Source organism: Mustelus asterias, chromosome 4 (genome assembly GCF_964213995.1).
Source record: "Mustelus asterias chromosome 4, sMusAst1.hap1.1, whole genome shotgun sequence".
In the NCBI taxonomy this organism is placed as follows: Eukaryota; Metazoa; Chordata; class Chondrichthyes; order Carcharhiniformes; family Triakidae; genus Mustelus; species Mustelus asterias.
Window position 1 is genome coordinate 48,481,526 of NC_135804.1, and position 15,801 is coordinate 48,497,326.

Below are 15,801 nucleotides of genomic sequence, written 5' to 3' on the forward strand. Positions count from 1 at the left end.
ACAATTGACTTTAATTTCAGAATAGCAATTTGTTTCACCAACACATTAAAATAAGTTACACACGACAGCATTATGAGATAACCTGATAGGTCTGTTGCAGCAACTTCGGTAGGGAATCCACACGACCTTGTAATTGCTGAATCATGCCGAAGGAGGCGCCATGTTGTCCCTGCAGACGTCATGTCCTTGTGGGCTCTTGCCCCGGCCTGCAAGCGCTCGTTTCCGTTGGCGACCGTTTAAACCGTTTCTTTTTGAAAAAGAAAAGTTCGCGCGTTTTCTGCCCTCCACCCACAGTGCCCCGCGCCATGTCCCCACAGTTGTGGCGCTGCTGAGCATGCGCAGTCAGGGCGGGTGCCGCCATTTTCTCTTCCCTGCTCTAATGGGAACGTTTTAACCGATTGGCGCCGCGCTTTCAGGGTGTTTCGGGCAGCCGGGCACCTCACGCGGGCATCGGGAGACACCGAAAGGGACTTTTCCTGCAAGAAAAGACGGTGAAAATGTAAGTGAGAGCGGTTAGAGGGGCCAAATGCAGGTCCTTTGTGCCGCCTCTAGGTGTCACGATGGGGCTTGTCGGCGCTGGGTGTGTTTGTCTCCCTCTATCGTTATATTCAGACAGAAAAAAAATACTCGGGGAAAAAAAAAACTTGCAATCCTGCAAGTAAAGAAAACCCCTGAAGCCGCCATCCCCCCAAAAATAAAATTCACCTCGCCATCCGAGGGCTCGCTGGGGGAGGGGCGGCCCGGCGGCTCTTTGCTCCCCGGGGCTGGTTCCTGGCGTGCGGGAGGCGAGGCCGGGCCTTTCCTCTTTGTTCGCGGCTCAGCTCCCCCGGCTGCAGCCGCTCCAAGCAGCGCCTTCCCCCTGTGTCTCCCTCTCTCTTGTCTATCGCAAGGGCCCGCTCGGTGGCAGTAAATTGCAAAGAGCTCCCTCTATAACCGGGCTGATCGCATTCGGCAGGACAAAGTGGCGGGTTATTTCTAACGGGAGATGGCGCGGGGGGGGTAGAGGGATGGAAAGATATCTCTCTCGCCCTCCCCATCCCGTCGCCATTTTAAGCAAACCGGACACATTTTTAATGAAGCTTTGCAATCTTAATCCAGCAGGCAGTAGCAACCGATTCGGCCGCAGGATTCCCCCACTCCTTCCCCCTCGCCCTTATAAACTACCTTTCGCAAAACTTTGGAGTTCTAAAACGATTCAGACCAGACAAGCGACTCCATTATTTGCAAATGCAATCTGTCAAGTGTCTTTGAAAAGGAAGTAGCATGTAGAATGTGGCCTGACTCTGTCGCCTCGGTATTAAGCCTAACCTAAGCAAATTTGCTGTAATGCAACCCAGTGTTTCAGTTTTAAAAAAAAGTAACGTTGAAGGCTTGTGAATATTTTACGATAATAAAAATTCCAATAAGCTGTCATCGTGTGGAGATCGTTCCACATTTTAAATGGATTTACGGCCGAGTCTGGTAGACATAACTATTTCGCGATTAGCTGAAGCTCGCATTTACTTTAAATATTTTTGTCTTCCAACTATTACAAATATAAAAGGCCAAGTCAAATTAAATTCTTGAGATCAAACTTGTCTTCATTTCTCTCAGTTAGAAAAATACCACTAATTTGAGAGTAGAAAAACAGGCACTGTTGTGCTGTCAGCGAACTTTTGTAACTCCTTAAGGTTACTTTTTGATGACTCGAGTGGATATTCCGCCACTTTGGGGGGGGGAAATTATAGTGGTGAGTATTGGTAGGATATGCTGACTATATTAGCATTTTTAGTGTACAGTCCTGCCTTGAGAAACAAACGCTACTGAAGATGATCTGGGTCGTTGTTTTGGAGCTGCTGAACACGCATCTTGATATGTTTGTAAAACTAAAAGTGCAGTTTGACTGTCAACCAGAAATGAGCAAAATGTAATTTTTGGAACTGTTTACTTGTCAAATTTACAATGTTGTAATACCCCTTATTAAAGTTTGTGGACAATATAAGTGAGGTAATGTGTTCATCTATTATAGAATCATAGAAAGTCATATTAGTTGTATGACCTGATGTTGCCTGCAGGTTTAGTACAACATCTTTCTTTATGTATTTTGGAGTGGGTTTGAAGAAATTCTGCAACCATTTGTAAATTTTGAAGAATTTATTTGCCTGTTTTGTTTGGACTTTGAAGAAAATTGGGAGTATTCCAAATCTGTATGGTTAAAATCTCCTTCCACGTCAGCTGAACACACTGATTTAATGATAATCCAGTTGTCGTACATCTGATGTAACTACCTATATGCAAAATTAGGTCAGGCTTTTTGATGGCCAGGAAAGCACAGTTAATATAGGTTCCCCAGTTTCACGATGCTTGAATTTTAAAGGAAAATATCTGATCTTAAATAATGGACAGATACCGTGGCAGGATTGTAAAGCTATAATCACATGCATGGAAACAGGCTATGCTGAGATGACAATCTGTATTCATGGGAGGGTGCCTATATGAAGTGACTTATGTGCTCATTAAAGTGAGGCATATTGATGCTCAGGAAAGGAATACTTTTTCTCATTGGTCACAGAATCCAGGCCAGATATGACGCAAGTTTTATTTTACAATACCAAGGAATTTGTCTTAACTCAGATGTCACGTAATATTTTTGTACTACACCATCGTGCATTTTACATGTTCATTCTTGATTGAATATTGCCAATTTGTTCAAATAATGATAAGTTGAATCTCTTACATAAGACTCACATGGATGGACCTGTTTCACAAGAACTGACAAGAGTGTGATCCATGGTTAGATTTCAATCCTGGTTGCAGAGCTGTAAAAGCAGGCTGCTAATCAGTTCTGCCACTCTTGTCTTATTTTTCTGTTACTTTTTGATAAATACATGTGGGAAGTTAATGTCATGACTGAATAATGGCTTTGTGTAAGTGAAGAACAGTTCGTGGGATATGGAATGGCAAGTTACAGTGGAATTGCTGACTCGTCGTTAAGGCATAATATACTTAAACCTCCAGGGTAGTTGAGTTTACATTTTGTGATTTAATTCCTAAAAAATGATATAGTAGCCTGGAATAGACAGGTAAGTGAATTTGCTTCAGTAAATTTTTAATTTCAATGAACTCTAGTCTTACAAGAGAACAAAATTATTTCAAAACCATCTTCGGATATGGTTGGCTGAAACTAAATTTTCAGTATGTGCGTGAAAGACCTGAATGATCAGCTATATTGTCAGGGCGTGAGCTTAACACCAGACTGCTGATCGCATGTTGAGTGACTAATTTCATACTTGATACTAAACTCAAGAGGGGGATTGACCATGGGTTCACGTGGTAACTAGGATTTTAGTTATTACATATAGATTCCAACTCCGACCTGTGAAATTCTCTACTGCAGAAGGCCGTGGAGGCTAAGTCATTGAATATATTTATGAAGGAAATATATTTCTCGACATAAAAGGAACTAAGGAGTATGGGGAGAGAGCAGGGTTATGGAGTTGAGATCGAGGATCAATCATGATCATATTGAATGGCAGAGCAGGCTTGAGGGGCTGAATGGCTTACTCTTATTTTCTATGTTTCGATCTGTGCTTGAGTTAATTGGTGGTAACTGAATTTCAATGTTTACACATTCAAAGTAAGTACTTTGTATATTGGGGGAAAATAGGCACCCCAAGTTCCTGGCTAAGTTTCTCCTTGAGCAGTGAACTTTCTAAAAATCATGAGAGATCAAGGGATTGGTTGAGCATGCAAAAGTATAGTGAGGCTGAAATAAACAAAGTGAATAGGGAGTTAGGTCAAATCCCAGAAGATGTCTTTAAGCCAGTTTTGTAGCTGCACCTGCAGTATTATATGTCATTTTGGTTGCAACTTAAAAAGCAGGCAACCATTTCTTAATGGCAGAGGAGAATAATGAGACCAATTATCAATTAAAAGGATGAGCTATGAGGAGAAAATGGATATATTCTTCGTGGGGGGGCGGGTGTAGGAATCAAAATTGGTAGGCAAAACAAAAATAAATAATGGGAGACTGTCAAAAAGGAGGTGGTTCAAGATTAGAATGGATACATTCCCATGAGGGGGAAAGGAAGGGCATCCAAAATTAGAGCTGCCTGGGTGACTTGAGAGATCTGGAGTTATGAAACAGAGAAATGAGACTTAACAAAAATAAGTTTTAAAAGAACTAAAGAGTCAGTGATTGGGGCAGAGAGCAAGGATTTTTGACTAACATGAAAGGGAACCCAAAAATATTTTTATGAACACATGAATAGTAAAATAGTAGTCAACAGTAGATGAGCTAATTAGGGAACATGAAGGAGTTCCTCTTGTGGAGAAGGGGTATTGGGCTGAAGTATTAAATGAGCTTCACTAGAGAATAGGATGCTGCAGACGAGACAATAGTGACATTGGATAGGACAAAGTTAGGTAAAGGGTTTGCAGTATTCGAAGTAGAAAAGTTATCTGGTCCAGGAGGGATCCATGCTAGGTTATAGTGAAAAGAGTAGAAATAGGGGTTCTAGCCACAATCTTCCAATTATCCTTGGATACGAAAGTGGTGTATTGCAGATGTATTAACCATGCCTTTGTAAAAAGGGGGGATTTAAACTAGGCAAGTACAGGCTAATCCGCCTAAATCACTGAAAAACTTGGGCAATAATTCGGGACAAAATTAATTGGCTTTGGAAAATTAAATGCGGATAACAGCACAAATTTGTTAAAAGCAAATTGTGCTTGACATGCTCAAAGATCTTGGTAGGAAGATTGGGGAGAAGCTTATGGTCTTAAGCAATGTGAAATTAATGGGGGTGCAGGAACAGAGAGACCTAGGGCTTTATTTGAACAAATATTTGAAGGTGGTAGGACAATTTGAGAATGCTGCTTTTTTTAAAAAATGGGATCCTTAGCTTCCGTAATAGCTGCATAGAATGTAATAGCAAGGAAATTAAGCTAAACCTTTATGAAACAGTAGTGAAGCTTCCACTGCAGTGCTCAGTTTTGAGCACCACAGTTTAGGAAGGAGGCGGGGCACTTGGAGAAGCGCAAAAGAAATTTTTCGAATGATACTGGTGATGAGGGACTTCACCTATGTATACAGACTTGACAAAGTTGCAGTAGTTCTCAGATCAGAGCAGGTTAAAAAGAGATTTTATAGAGTTGTTCAAAATCATGAAGTAAGTAAATAAGGATAACATTTTTTCTAAAGTCTAGAATTAGGCGCTGACCAATGCACAAAGGTTTGGGGCAGCTGCCACAAAGGCACAATGGGAAAAACCACGGTCTTGAGGCCTTTCAACTATATGCATTGAGGGGCAGTATGTTTGACATCTAAGGAACATTGGAATTATTAACTCTAATTGTAAATACAGTGAGTAATAATATTGGAAGAAACATTAATTTTGCATTTTTTAACATTTTTTTGAATTAAGTATATTTGGGGAGGAGGTGGATTAGAAGGTGACATGAATCAATTTTTGTGTGAGCTCTTATTTGTGACTAATAAATAAACTTTGTGATTTGGAATGGCCAGAGGATGGTGGTAGGAGATTCAACAGTGGCTTTCAAAAGGGAGGTGTAATAAGTGACAGGGCCATAGGTAACAGCAGGGGACTGGTACTAATGGGATAGCTTTCCCAAAGAACCATCACAGGTACATGTCCACCTCCTGTGTTGCCTCATTCTATAATTGAATATTAATTACTAAGATCAACTTAAACGATCTGTTGTAATGTTTGTAATTTCCAGGCTTTGTGTCTCTAATCCAGCTAGATGGGCCATTGTACAAGATCTTTGTTAATCTTGAATTTAGTTTTTAAAAAATTGTTTTCATTAAGTTATTCATTTAAAACAAAATTGTCCCATTTCTTTTCTCCCTCCTTTTCTATTTTCATGTCAGTTATGATTCCTGTTAAGATGACAAGTTGCCAAATATCTGATTTCACCCTGTCACCGTTCTGTTTCCTTCCAAAAAAGGGAAATACAGTTGTTACAAACACTGTGTGATACCACTATTGTTTTTGATAGAAGTACTATCCCTAATATCAGATGACATAAACATCCAGGAAAGTTTACTGGTAACATGCTTTTTCTTTAATGCAATTTTATTGCTTGAAATTGAAAAGCAATCCAGGAACTTGTTTTTGGTGACATTCAGAGTGAAACGGTATCTGGTTATGAATAATATAATCCTGATTTGTAAATGGTCATTACAGTTAATGGTTTTCTGCTTAAATTTCAGTTGCCATGGCGACTGAGTCAGATAATTTGGCTGTGGAGGAGTCGGAAATGTTTACGAAGGTCAAAGAGCACAAAACTTATCAAAGACGACGTGAAGGTGGGCAACCAGATGATGCTGATGGGCAACAGAAAGAATCAGATGGTGCTGAGGTAGCTGCACAAGAAATGAACAGCAACATGCAAGTGGTGATGATGCAACCATTGGACCCTACACTACTACAAATGAAGCAACCAATAGAGGGTGCAACTCATGAGTCAGACACTGTAGATGACACACAGATTATCACACTGCAGGTGGTGAATATGGAAGAGCAGCCAATAAACCTTGGTGAACTGCAACTAGTGCAGGTAGCCCAAAGTAGCATTGATGAACTGCAAGGAAACTATGAGAATGAAGCTCCCAAAGATGAACTTCAGGAAGGGGATCCTGTAATCTGTCACACCCTTCCACTACCAGAAGGTTTTCAAGTTGTGAAAGTAGGCGCCAATGGTGAAGTGGAGACAGTAGAAGATGGGGCAATAGAAGTGCGGGAGGATGAGGATGCTGCTGCTGCTTGGCAGAAAGATCCTGATTATCAGCCACCAGTCAAAAAAGTCAAAAAGAAAAAAAACAAACTGCGCTACAAGGTGGATGATTCCAAAGATGTTGACTTGTCTGTATATGATTTTGAAGAGGAGCAACAGGAAGGTTTACTTTCAGAAGTTAATGTAGAGAAGGCAGTTGGTACCATGAAGCCTCCAAAACCAATGAAGATTAAAAAGAAAGGTATGGTAACTTCAGTATTTCACTCAAACCTTAATGTGTAGAATTATAATTCATAGATGACAAAGTCCAGAAAGTGCTTAAAATGAACAAAGCTTTAATGGTCACTTTTTTAGTTATGTTGTTCATGTAATATTTCACTAGAAGGTGAATGGAATCCTCTTCCCTCCCTCTCTCATTCTTCCTGTCTCAATGACATCACATTTTCCCCTGGAAGCAGTATTTCATGTTTTGATACGGTTGCATATGTAGTTAACACTGTATTGCTAAGTGACTTGTGTTGTGTGAACCTGAAGAGTAAGGGGAGGCTATTTGACCATTGCATCTCAAATCAGTCTTGACTCATTTGCTGAAGCAAACTTTAAATGAAAAGCTTCTTATTCCTCAGCTATAAAGCTTGAGAATAAAATTCTGCATTATAGTTTACCTTTACAGGTACCAAGTTGAGTAAGGGGGGGGGTAGTGATCAGACCATGCCAAGCAGCTACTTTTTCCCTCCTTTCTTTAATACCCTTGCTTGTTTTGCATATATAACCATCACTTTGCTTCAAAGTAATTTATTACCAAGTATATGTGGAATGTTTCTGTAAGACATGATGAAGCGATATATAAAAATTCATCTTTCTTTCAGTCAGGTAAATTGTTATGACATCGTTGCCTTGGTGAGATTGGTGGATATGACACAGCAGGGTCCGTATAGTGGCATATGGCTGTTTAAAACTACACAGCTTAAGTTGAGCCATGAATCTTGTATTTAAATAGTAACCTTTATGCAAATCATCTTTCCTCCAAGTAAGCTTGACACGATATTTCCTATCTCATTAGCCTCTTTTTTTCTGAAACCTCGTCCCCCTGATCTTAATTGCAGTTGACTGTGATGCTAGATGATTCAAAAGCATTGAATTGTCTTGTGTCTTCGATAATTCAACCTTGTAGTGGCCTGGATGAGCAGTTCAGAATTGGTGTCAGAATATGACAGATCTGTTGATAGATCACCAACTTATTGTTTCAGGGAACATGATCATGCATAAATAAATGATCTTGCTTGTTGACAATGCTGATGCCAGTTGATAAAACTGGGAAAAGCCCAACCCTATAACAGTACTTTTCATGTGTATTGATAGGTAGAGAAAAGCATACGAGAGGAGACTATCATTTTCCCTTCATCTGTTGGAATTGTGATGGAATGACTTCACTGATCTAGCATGCTCTTTTTTTTTTAAAGCCCTACGATAAAACAAGTGTTAGACAGGTGTTGCTCAAATTTGGTTTTCAAATTCAAACCATCCATTGCCGTTCTAGCAGAATGTATTACATAAGGATACCATTAGGATTTTTTACACAAAACATGTTTTAAGCTGTTTTACCTATGCAGCCTAAATATTTTGTTAATTTATAACTAAATAGTTGAGTACATAATCCAGATTTTCTTTTGATGAAAGGTAAATCTGAAACAGACATGGCTGGGTTTTTTCATGGTCTTTAGGCTATGCTCTCAGACCTGCAATAAAGATAAGAGCAACCCAAAGGTGGTGCTTCTGGCAATTTTACCTCCCCACAGTAATGCTACAAAGATCAGAATCTTAGTGATATGATAAAAACTCATGGAAATTACTACTGACAATAACAGATGAGCACATAACGTTCCTCTGTCCACTGTTTGAGCCCAGGCAATGTTTTAAATCTGGCAGAATAACAGCTGAATTGTTCCAAGTATTCGTTAATGCCAATAGCAATAAGTAATATGAATAAATAATAGATTTAACTCTTTTAGACTGTTAGCTGTTTTGATGGAGAGAACTGCAAATTAATGTGTTCTCCATGTTTTTGTAACTAATTTCCAATGGATCATAGAATTTTCATCTTGTTTCCTGGGTGACTTATTTTCCTGTGAGAGAGTGTTATTAATCTTTGCTTTTGCAAATGTCTTTTTGTATTGGGTTCCACTGTGCAGTAAGGAAGTATACAGTTGTGTGTAAATTCAGTGTGCTATAAAATGTTGTGCCCTACTTGTTGAGGAATACAATTCCAATTTGATGTTACAGACATATTAATCATTGTCACACGTTTGAGTCACATACAGTTCTTGGTTTCTTTGGTATCATCCACTGACACTTTTAACCAAGAGATTGTTGTGCTGAAAATAGAAATTACCTGAGATGGATGACTAGGCTAGAGAATATATAATAATGCTAGCAATAGATTGAGACAAGGTAAACTTGTCTGATACTTCTGGGATTCATTTTCTCTTACCACATGAAGTTAGTTTCTATTACCATGCTGGAACTGACAGCAAATAGTTTACAGGAGTCCTTTTAAGATATAATTCATCACTTGCGTTATTTTTAATAATGTTTACCCATAAAGAAGTTCCTACTTAATTTTTCTTTGGCAAACTACTTGACTGAAGTAGCATTTCCTCTCCCCTCAATTTGGAACCTTGATTTATATATTTGCTGTTTATTATATTTATTCTGATAACCTATAATTTTATGCAGTGGCCCAATTTGTGAATCATTTACAAATTAATATTTCTGATTTGACATTATTAAGCCTGGTCACAGAGTTGAAAGAATTGTATATTTCAAATATAAAGTATTGTTTTAAACTTGATGCGGATTCATATGCTGTGCTCCAAGTTCAATAGGTTTTGGGGTAGGTACCTAGCAATTTCTTTCCTAAATAGGGGCAAACGAGAATGAGAAGGTCAGATTGTACAAAGCCAGTTGCAAATGATTATATTTATATGTTTGTTCTCTCTCTCTCTCTCTCTCTCTCTCTCTCTCTCTCTCGTAGAAAATTGAAGTTTGGGGGGGGAAGAGCATGAATAGTATCTTCTATCTGTGTACCAATTTTCTGTGTCGTGGGGATCACAGCAACGCTTGTAACAAAAATAGATTTTCAATTACCATGTTTGATTTTATTTTAGGAGTAAAGAAAACATTCCAGTGTGAATTGTGCAGCTATACTTGTCCCCGACGTTCTAACCTAGACCGCCACATGAAAAGCCACACTGATGAGCGACCACATAAGTGTCATCTTTGTGGGAGAGCTTTTCGAACAGTTACGCTTCTGAGAAACCATCTCAACACACACACAGGTAACAAAAGCAACTGCTTCAATTGAATACATGGTATGTCAGGATTGTTTTTTTTAAAAAGTTGAAATGTCAAAATACTACTTTGGTGTGTTCTGAATGTGATATTATAACATTTCCCAGAAAATTAGAAGACATAAAATGATAGTCAGATTTATCTTTTGTCCATTAGTTGTATTTTGTCCATTAGGAGTTTGCACATTCTCCTCGTGTCTGTGTGGGTTTCCTCCGGGTGCTTCGGTTTCCTCCCACAGTCCAAAGATGTGCGGGTTAGGTTGATTGGCCATGATAAAATTGCCCCTTAGTTTCCTGAGATGCATAGGTTAGAGGGATTAGTGGATAAAATATGTAGGGATATGGGGGTAGGGCCTGGGTGGGATTGTGGTCGGTGCAGACTCGATGGGCCGAATGGCCTCTTTCTGCACTGTAGGGTTCTATGATTAGCTGCAAAGATTACGTGAAGTTCTTGCCACCAAAACATGTTCCATTCTAATACTCATTTTATTTAGTACTAATCAACATTTATGCATTTTCGTGCACAGGCAGAAATTGAAAAATCACTGAGTTTCCAATTTGTGTGGGCAGACCACACCTGATACCTGCCCGATGACACCAACAAGAACCAATTTTTGTGGTGGGGCCTTATTAACATATCAGTGAGATTCCCAAACTTTGAGAGTGTGTATTGGGGATTCTCCGCAGAGCCAAGATGATGAGAGTTTTCTTGGGTGAGATAGAAATATCCAAGAGCTATTTCTGTCAAGCTACAAAGTGCAGCTATGCTTTTTCAGATTAATTCGTGGAATGTGGGTGTCGCTGACTGGGTCAGCATTATTGCCCATCCTGAATTGCCCTTGGGCCATTTCAGGGGCTTTTTTTTGTGGTCGGGCCTATGTGACTCCAGACCCACAGCAATGTGGTTGACTCTTAAATGCCCTTAGGGCTTGACTTAAAATACTGGCCCAGCCAGCGATGCCTACATTCCATGAATGAATATATAAAAATAAATGTGGGCCAGATCAGGTAAGGATGGCAGATTTGCTTTCCTAAAGGAAATTAGTGAACCAGTTGGCTTTTTACGACCTTTGACATGGTCATCGGTAGACTTTTAATTTCAGATTTATTTTATTGAATACAAATTTCACCATTTGTCTTGGTGGGAATTTGAACATGATTCCTAAGTGTATTACCCTGGGTCTCTGGATTACTAATCCTGACAATACCACTGCGTCATCACTGTTCCTTTTCTCCCACTCCACTAAAATCACTTGCTAATTCAATTTTTAAAATGGCCACACTACATCAGCTATGCTAAGTTTTATGTAGTGCGTTCTGCCCGGTACGGTGGCATGATGGGTAGCACTGCTGCCCCATAGCGCCAGGGACCTGGGTTCGATTCCAGCCTCGGGTGATTGTTGTATGGAGTTTGCATGTTCTCCCAATGTTGCATGAGTTTCCTCCTGCAGTCCGAAGATGTGCAGGTTAGGTGTGTTGGCCATGCTAAGTTGCCCTAGTGTCCAAAGATGTGTAGGTTAGGGGGAATTAATGGGATAAATGTGTGGGTTAAGGGTTGGGCCTGAGTAAGATGCTCTTTCAGACAGTCGATGGGCTAAATGGCCTCCTACGCTGTAGGGATTCTATATGAAGGGAAACCTCAAAATTGCATCTGGATGCTATGTACGTCACACATCCAATTTGATGGGCTTGCTGCATTTAATATACAAATGGTCTCACCAAATTGTGGTGGCCTGATCATGTGGGAAAAGGGAAATTAGCTTTGTCACTGCTACGTATCTGCCTGGCAGAAGAAATGAAAATTAGCTTCAGTGTGGCAATGTGTAAATAAAGAACTTCAATCTATCTTCTGTGTTAATTCAAAATAAAACATAATTTCTAAAAATGTTTGAAGAATTTGCATAGAGGCCAAAAGGAGAGGCCGCATCAGGACAGAGGAGAATGTGAGGTAAAAACATTCAAAGCTGTTGAGACAAACAGGTGCTGACAATGCCACCTACTGGTTGGAGGCTATTGTAACAACTCATTGATGACAGACATGAGGAATACTCATGAAAGTTGACAGTAAAGCACACCCAAGATTGTGACAATTGGAAATTATCACAAAGAAGTATCAACATTTTAAATTTAAACGTAGATTGTATCACTTCAATTGTTCACTTTTTCATTTCTATTTGTGCATTCCTGTGGTGTCTTTCCACAACCTAGAATCATCTGAACATGCTTCAGTCACTTTTGGATTGTAATCATGAAAGAGGTAGGAGCAGGTGTAGGCCAATAAGATCTTATTGTGGCTGCAACTTCAAATTTCTAAACTCTGCTCCTTAGTTCTGCATTTCTTCAACGAGCTTAGACACCCTTTCAGCATTTACTCTGTCTAGCCCTTCAGAATCTGATATGTTACAATAAGATCACCTCTCATTCTTCCATACTACAATGACTAGAGACCCAAATTGCTCAATGTTTCCTTATATGACAACACTTTCATCCCAGAAATCAGAGTGAAACTTCTCTGAGCTGCTTTCTAGGTAGTACTCAATGCCCAGTACAATTGTTACAAGACTTCCCCACTTTTATACTCCATTTGTGTTGCAATAAAGGTCAACGTTCCATTTACCTTTCTAGTTATCTGCTTAATAACTTTTTTTTGATTCACTCAACTCCCATGCTGCAGCATGTTACAGTCTCTTTCTATTTAAATGATATTCTGCTTTTCTATTCTTGCAAAAGTGAATCACCCTCACGTTTCCCACATTATACTCTTTATCTGTCATTTTTTACCACCCCACTTAACATATGTTTCTCTGTCCCTTGCAGATTTGTATCCTCCTCACAACTTGCTTTCCTACCTATCTTTGTCATGTCAACAAATTTGACTATAATGTAGTCTGTACTCTCATCCAAGTCTTAAACGGTTCACTGATCACTGTGGCACAGCACCAGTTGCGGTTTGCCAATCTGAAAATCACCCATTTATCCCAACTCTATTTTCTATTAGTTAGCTAATCCTTTATTCATGCTAATATATCATCCTCAAAAACTTGTGCAGTAACCTTTTATGTAACATCTTATCAAATACCTTTTCAAATCCAAATACACTACACCTACTGGCACCCCTGAATCCACCCTATGCTCAAAGGACTCTTAAAAATTGTCAAAAATTTCCTTTCACAAAACCATGTTGACTGCCTAATTTTATAATGCTTTCCTAAATGTCTATTAGATTCTCACTATTTCCCAATGACAGATTAATGACTAACTATAGTTTCCTGTGTTCTGTCTTCCTCCTTTCTTGTATGGTGGTGCTACATTTCCAAATCACTTGGACTTTTCCAGAATCAGAAGAATTTGGAAGATTACAACCTATGCATCCACTTTCTCTGTGGCCAAGCAATCAATAATCTCACAGGAAATTTGATATTTACTTGAGCCAAATAATGATTCAGGGTTAGAGTAGGGTTTGGCACTGACAGAATCGCTCTACAGGGAGGTTTCATGGACTTGATAGGCAGAATGGCCTCCTTTGCTCCAATTATATGTATGACCTCTTAAGACCCAATGCAAGCCATCAGGTCCAGAGACCTTGTCGGTCTTTAGGCACATTAGTTTTCTAGTACTTTTTTGATTGTGATTGTTTTAAGTTTCTCCCTCCCTTTTGTACCTTGCTTTTCTACTATTCTTGGGATGCTTTTTGTGCCTTTTACCATAAGAACAGATACAAAATATTTGTTCAAATCTTTGCCGCCTTGTTTCCCATTATTAATTTCCTAGCCTCTTCCTCTAATGAACTTTAGAATCATAGAAATCATCATAGAATCCCTACAGTGCAGAAGGAGGCCATTCGGCCCATCGAGTCTGCACCGACCACATCCACTCTTTTCCGTTTTATATACTTATAGAGACTTACTATTTTGATTTTTATTGCTAGTTTTCCCTTAAATTCCAATTTCTCCCTCTTTATTGTTTGGTCGTCCTCCTTCACTGGTTTCTAAGATTTTTGTATACAATACAAAAGAGGTACTTCAGCCTATCGAGTCTACATTGACAAAACTACACAATGTCTACACTAATCCCACTTTCCAGCACTTGGTCCACAACTTGAATGTTATGAAGTTTCAGGTGCTCATCCATATACTTTTTAAAGGTTGTGAGTTTTCCTGCCTCTATTACCCTTCTAGGCAGTGCATTCCAGGCTCTCTCCACCCTCTGGGTGAAGACATTTTCCCAATCCTCTGGCCTACCACTGATCTTTGCAGTATTGTACGTCTCTTTTTTCAATTTTATACCACCCTTAACTTCCTTTGTTAATCACAGTTGATTTCATCCTTCTCGTCGAGTCTTTCTTTCTCAAAATATATTTTTGTTGAGAGTTATGAAATGTCTCCCTACATGCCTGCCACTGCTTCTCTACTGAATTACTTTTTAACCTGCTTCTCTACTGAATTACCTTTTAATCTATTTCCCATTCCATTTTAGTCATATCCTTGTGATTGCCTTTATTTAAGACAGTAGTTTCAGACCCAAATTTCTCAACCTGAAATTGAAGGTGAAATTCTTCTATGATCACTCTTCTTTAGAGGATTGTTTATTATGAGGTAATTAATTAACCCTGCCCCCTTGCACATTGAGGTCTAAAATAGCCTGTTACCTGGTTGACAGGTGTGGTAACTAATTTGGAGGCAAGATGGTCCCACAAATAGCAATGACATAAATGACCACTTAAAATATTTGTGAAGCTAGCTGAAGAATAAGTGTTGACCAGGACAGCAGTAGAACTACCGAGCTCTGGAAAAACAGCAACCCCTAAAAGCACATCAATTCCATTGCTGAACTGGAGTGCCACCTGAGATGCTCTATTTCTGGCATTTGACTTGAACCTTCCAGTTCAGAGGCAACCACTGAGCAATGGCTGATGTCTAATTTAAATTTAAACCAAAGTTTGGTGCAATGTTGATATAAACCACTTTTATAGAATTATGTTCGTCCAGTACATAAACTAATTACCAAATGTCAGTTTTTGCCTTTGTACAAGTTTATTTCGATCTCAAGATAAGGTTAGACAAACTGGAAGCTTACTTCAAATTATGGCTCATCCCTGAGTGATCTTGGGTTTGAGATACAGAAATTGACATACAACAATATAAATTAGCAGGTGTAGGTCACTCGGCCCCTCGAGCTTGCTCCGCCATTCAATAATATTATGGCTGATCTCGTTTTAACCTCCCGCCTACCATGAATAACTTTTCACCCTTTTTATCAAGAACCTATCTAGCTCTGTCTTAAAACATATTCAAAGACTCTGCTTTCACTGCCTTTTGAAGCTGGGAGTTCCAGACAGTCATGACCTTCTGAGAGAAAAAATGTCTCCTTATCTCTGATTTAAATGGGCGATCCCTTATTTTTAAACAGTGGCCCCTACTTCTAAATTCTCCCGCCGTGTCGATGTCCCTCAAACCCTGTTATTACCCCTTCAGATCGTAAAGGTTTCAATCAAGTTGCTTCTTGTTCTTCTAAAATTCTGAACAAGCCTTGCCTGTCCAACCTCTCGTCATAAGACAACTAGCCCATTCCTGGTAATTAGTCCAGTAGACCTTTACTGAACTGATTCCAACGCATTTACATCCTTCCTTAATTAAGGTGACCAATACTGTAAAAGATACCCCAGATGTGGTCTCACCAGTGTCCTGTACAACTGTAGCATAACCTCCCTACT

At 39.4% G+C, this 15,801-nt stretch overlaps 1 protein-coding gene across 2 annotated transcripts in view; it reads left to right on the top strand.

Moving 5' to 3' along the window:
- Window positions 1–327: 327 nt before the first annotated feature.
- ctcf (CCCTC-binding factor (zinc finger protein)) overlaps window positions 328–15,801 on the top strand; it is a 46,098-nt gene continuing 30,624 nt past the window's right edge. For both annotated transcript variants that reach the window (XM_078210945.1, XM_078210946.1), the window contains exons 1-3: window positions 328–499; window positions 6,215–6,979; window positions 9,906–10,076. In XM_078210945.1, coding sequence (XP_078067071.1) covers window positions 6,220–6,979; window positions 9,906–10,076 — 931 coding nt within the window. In that variant the 5' untranslated portion in view covers window positions 328–499; window positions 6,215–6,219. The remainder of the gene's footprint in view (window positions 500–6,214; window positions 6,980–9,905; window positions 10,077–15,801) is intronic.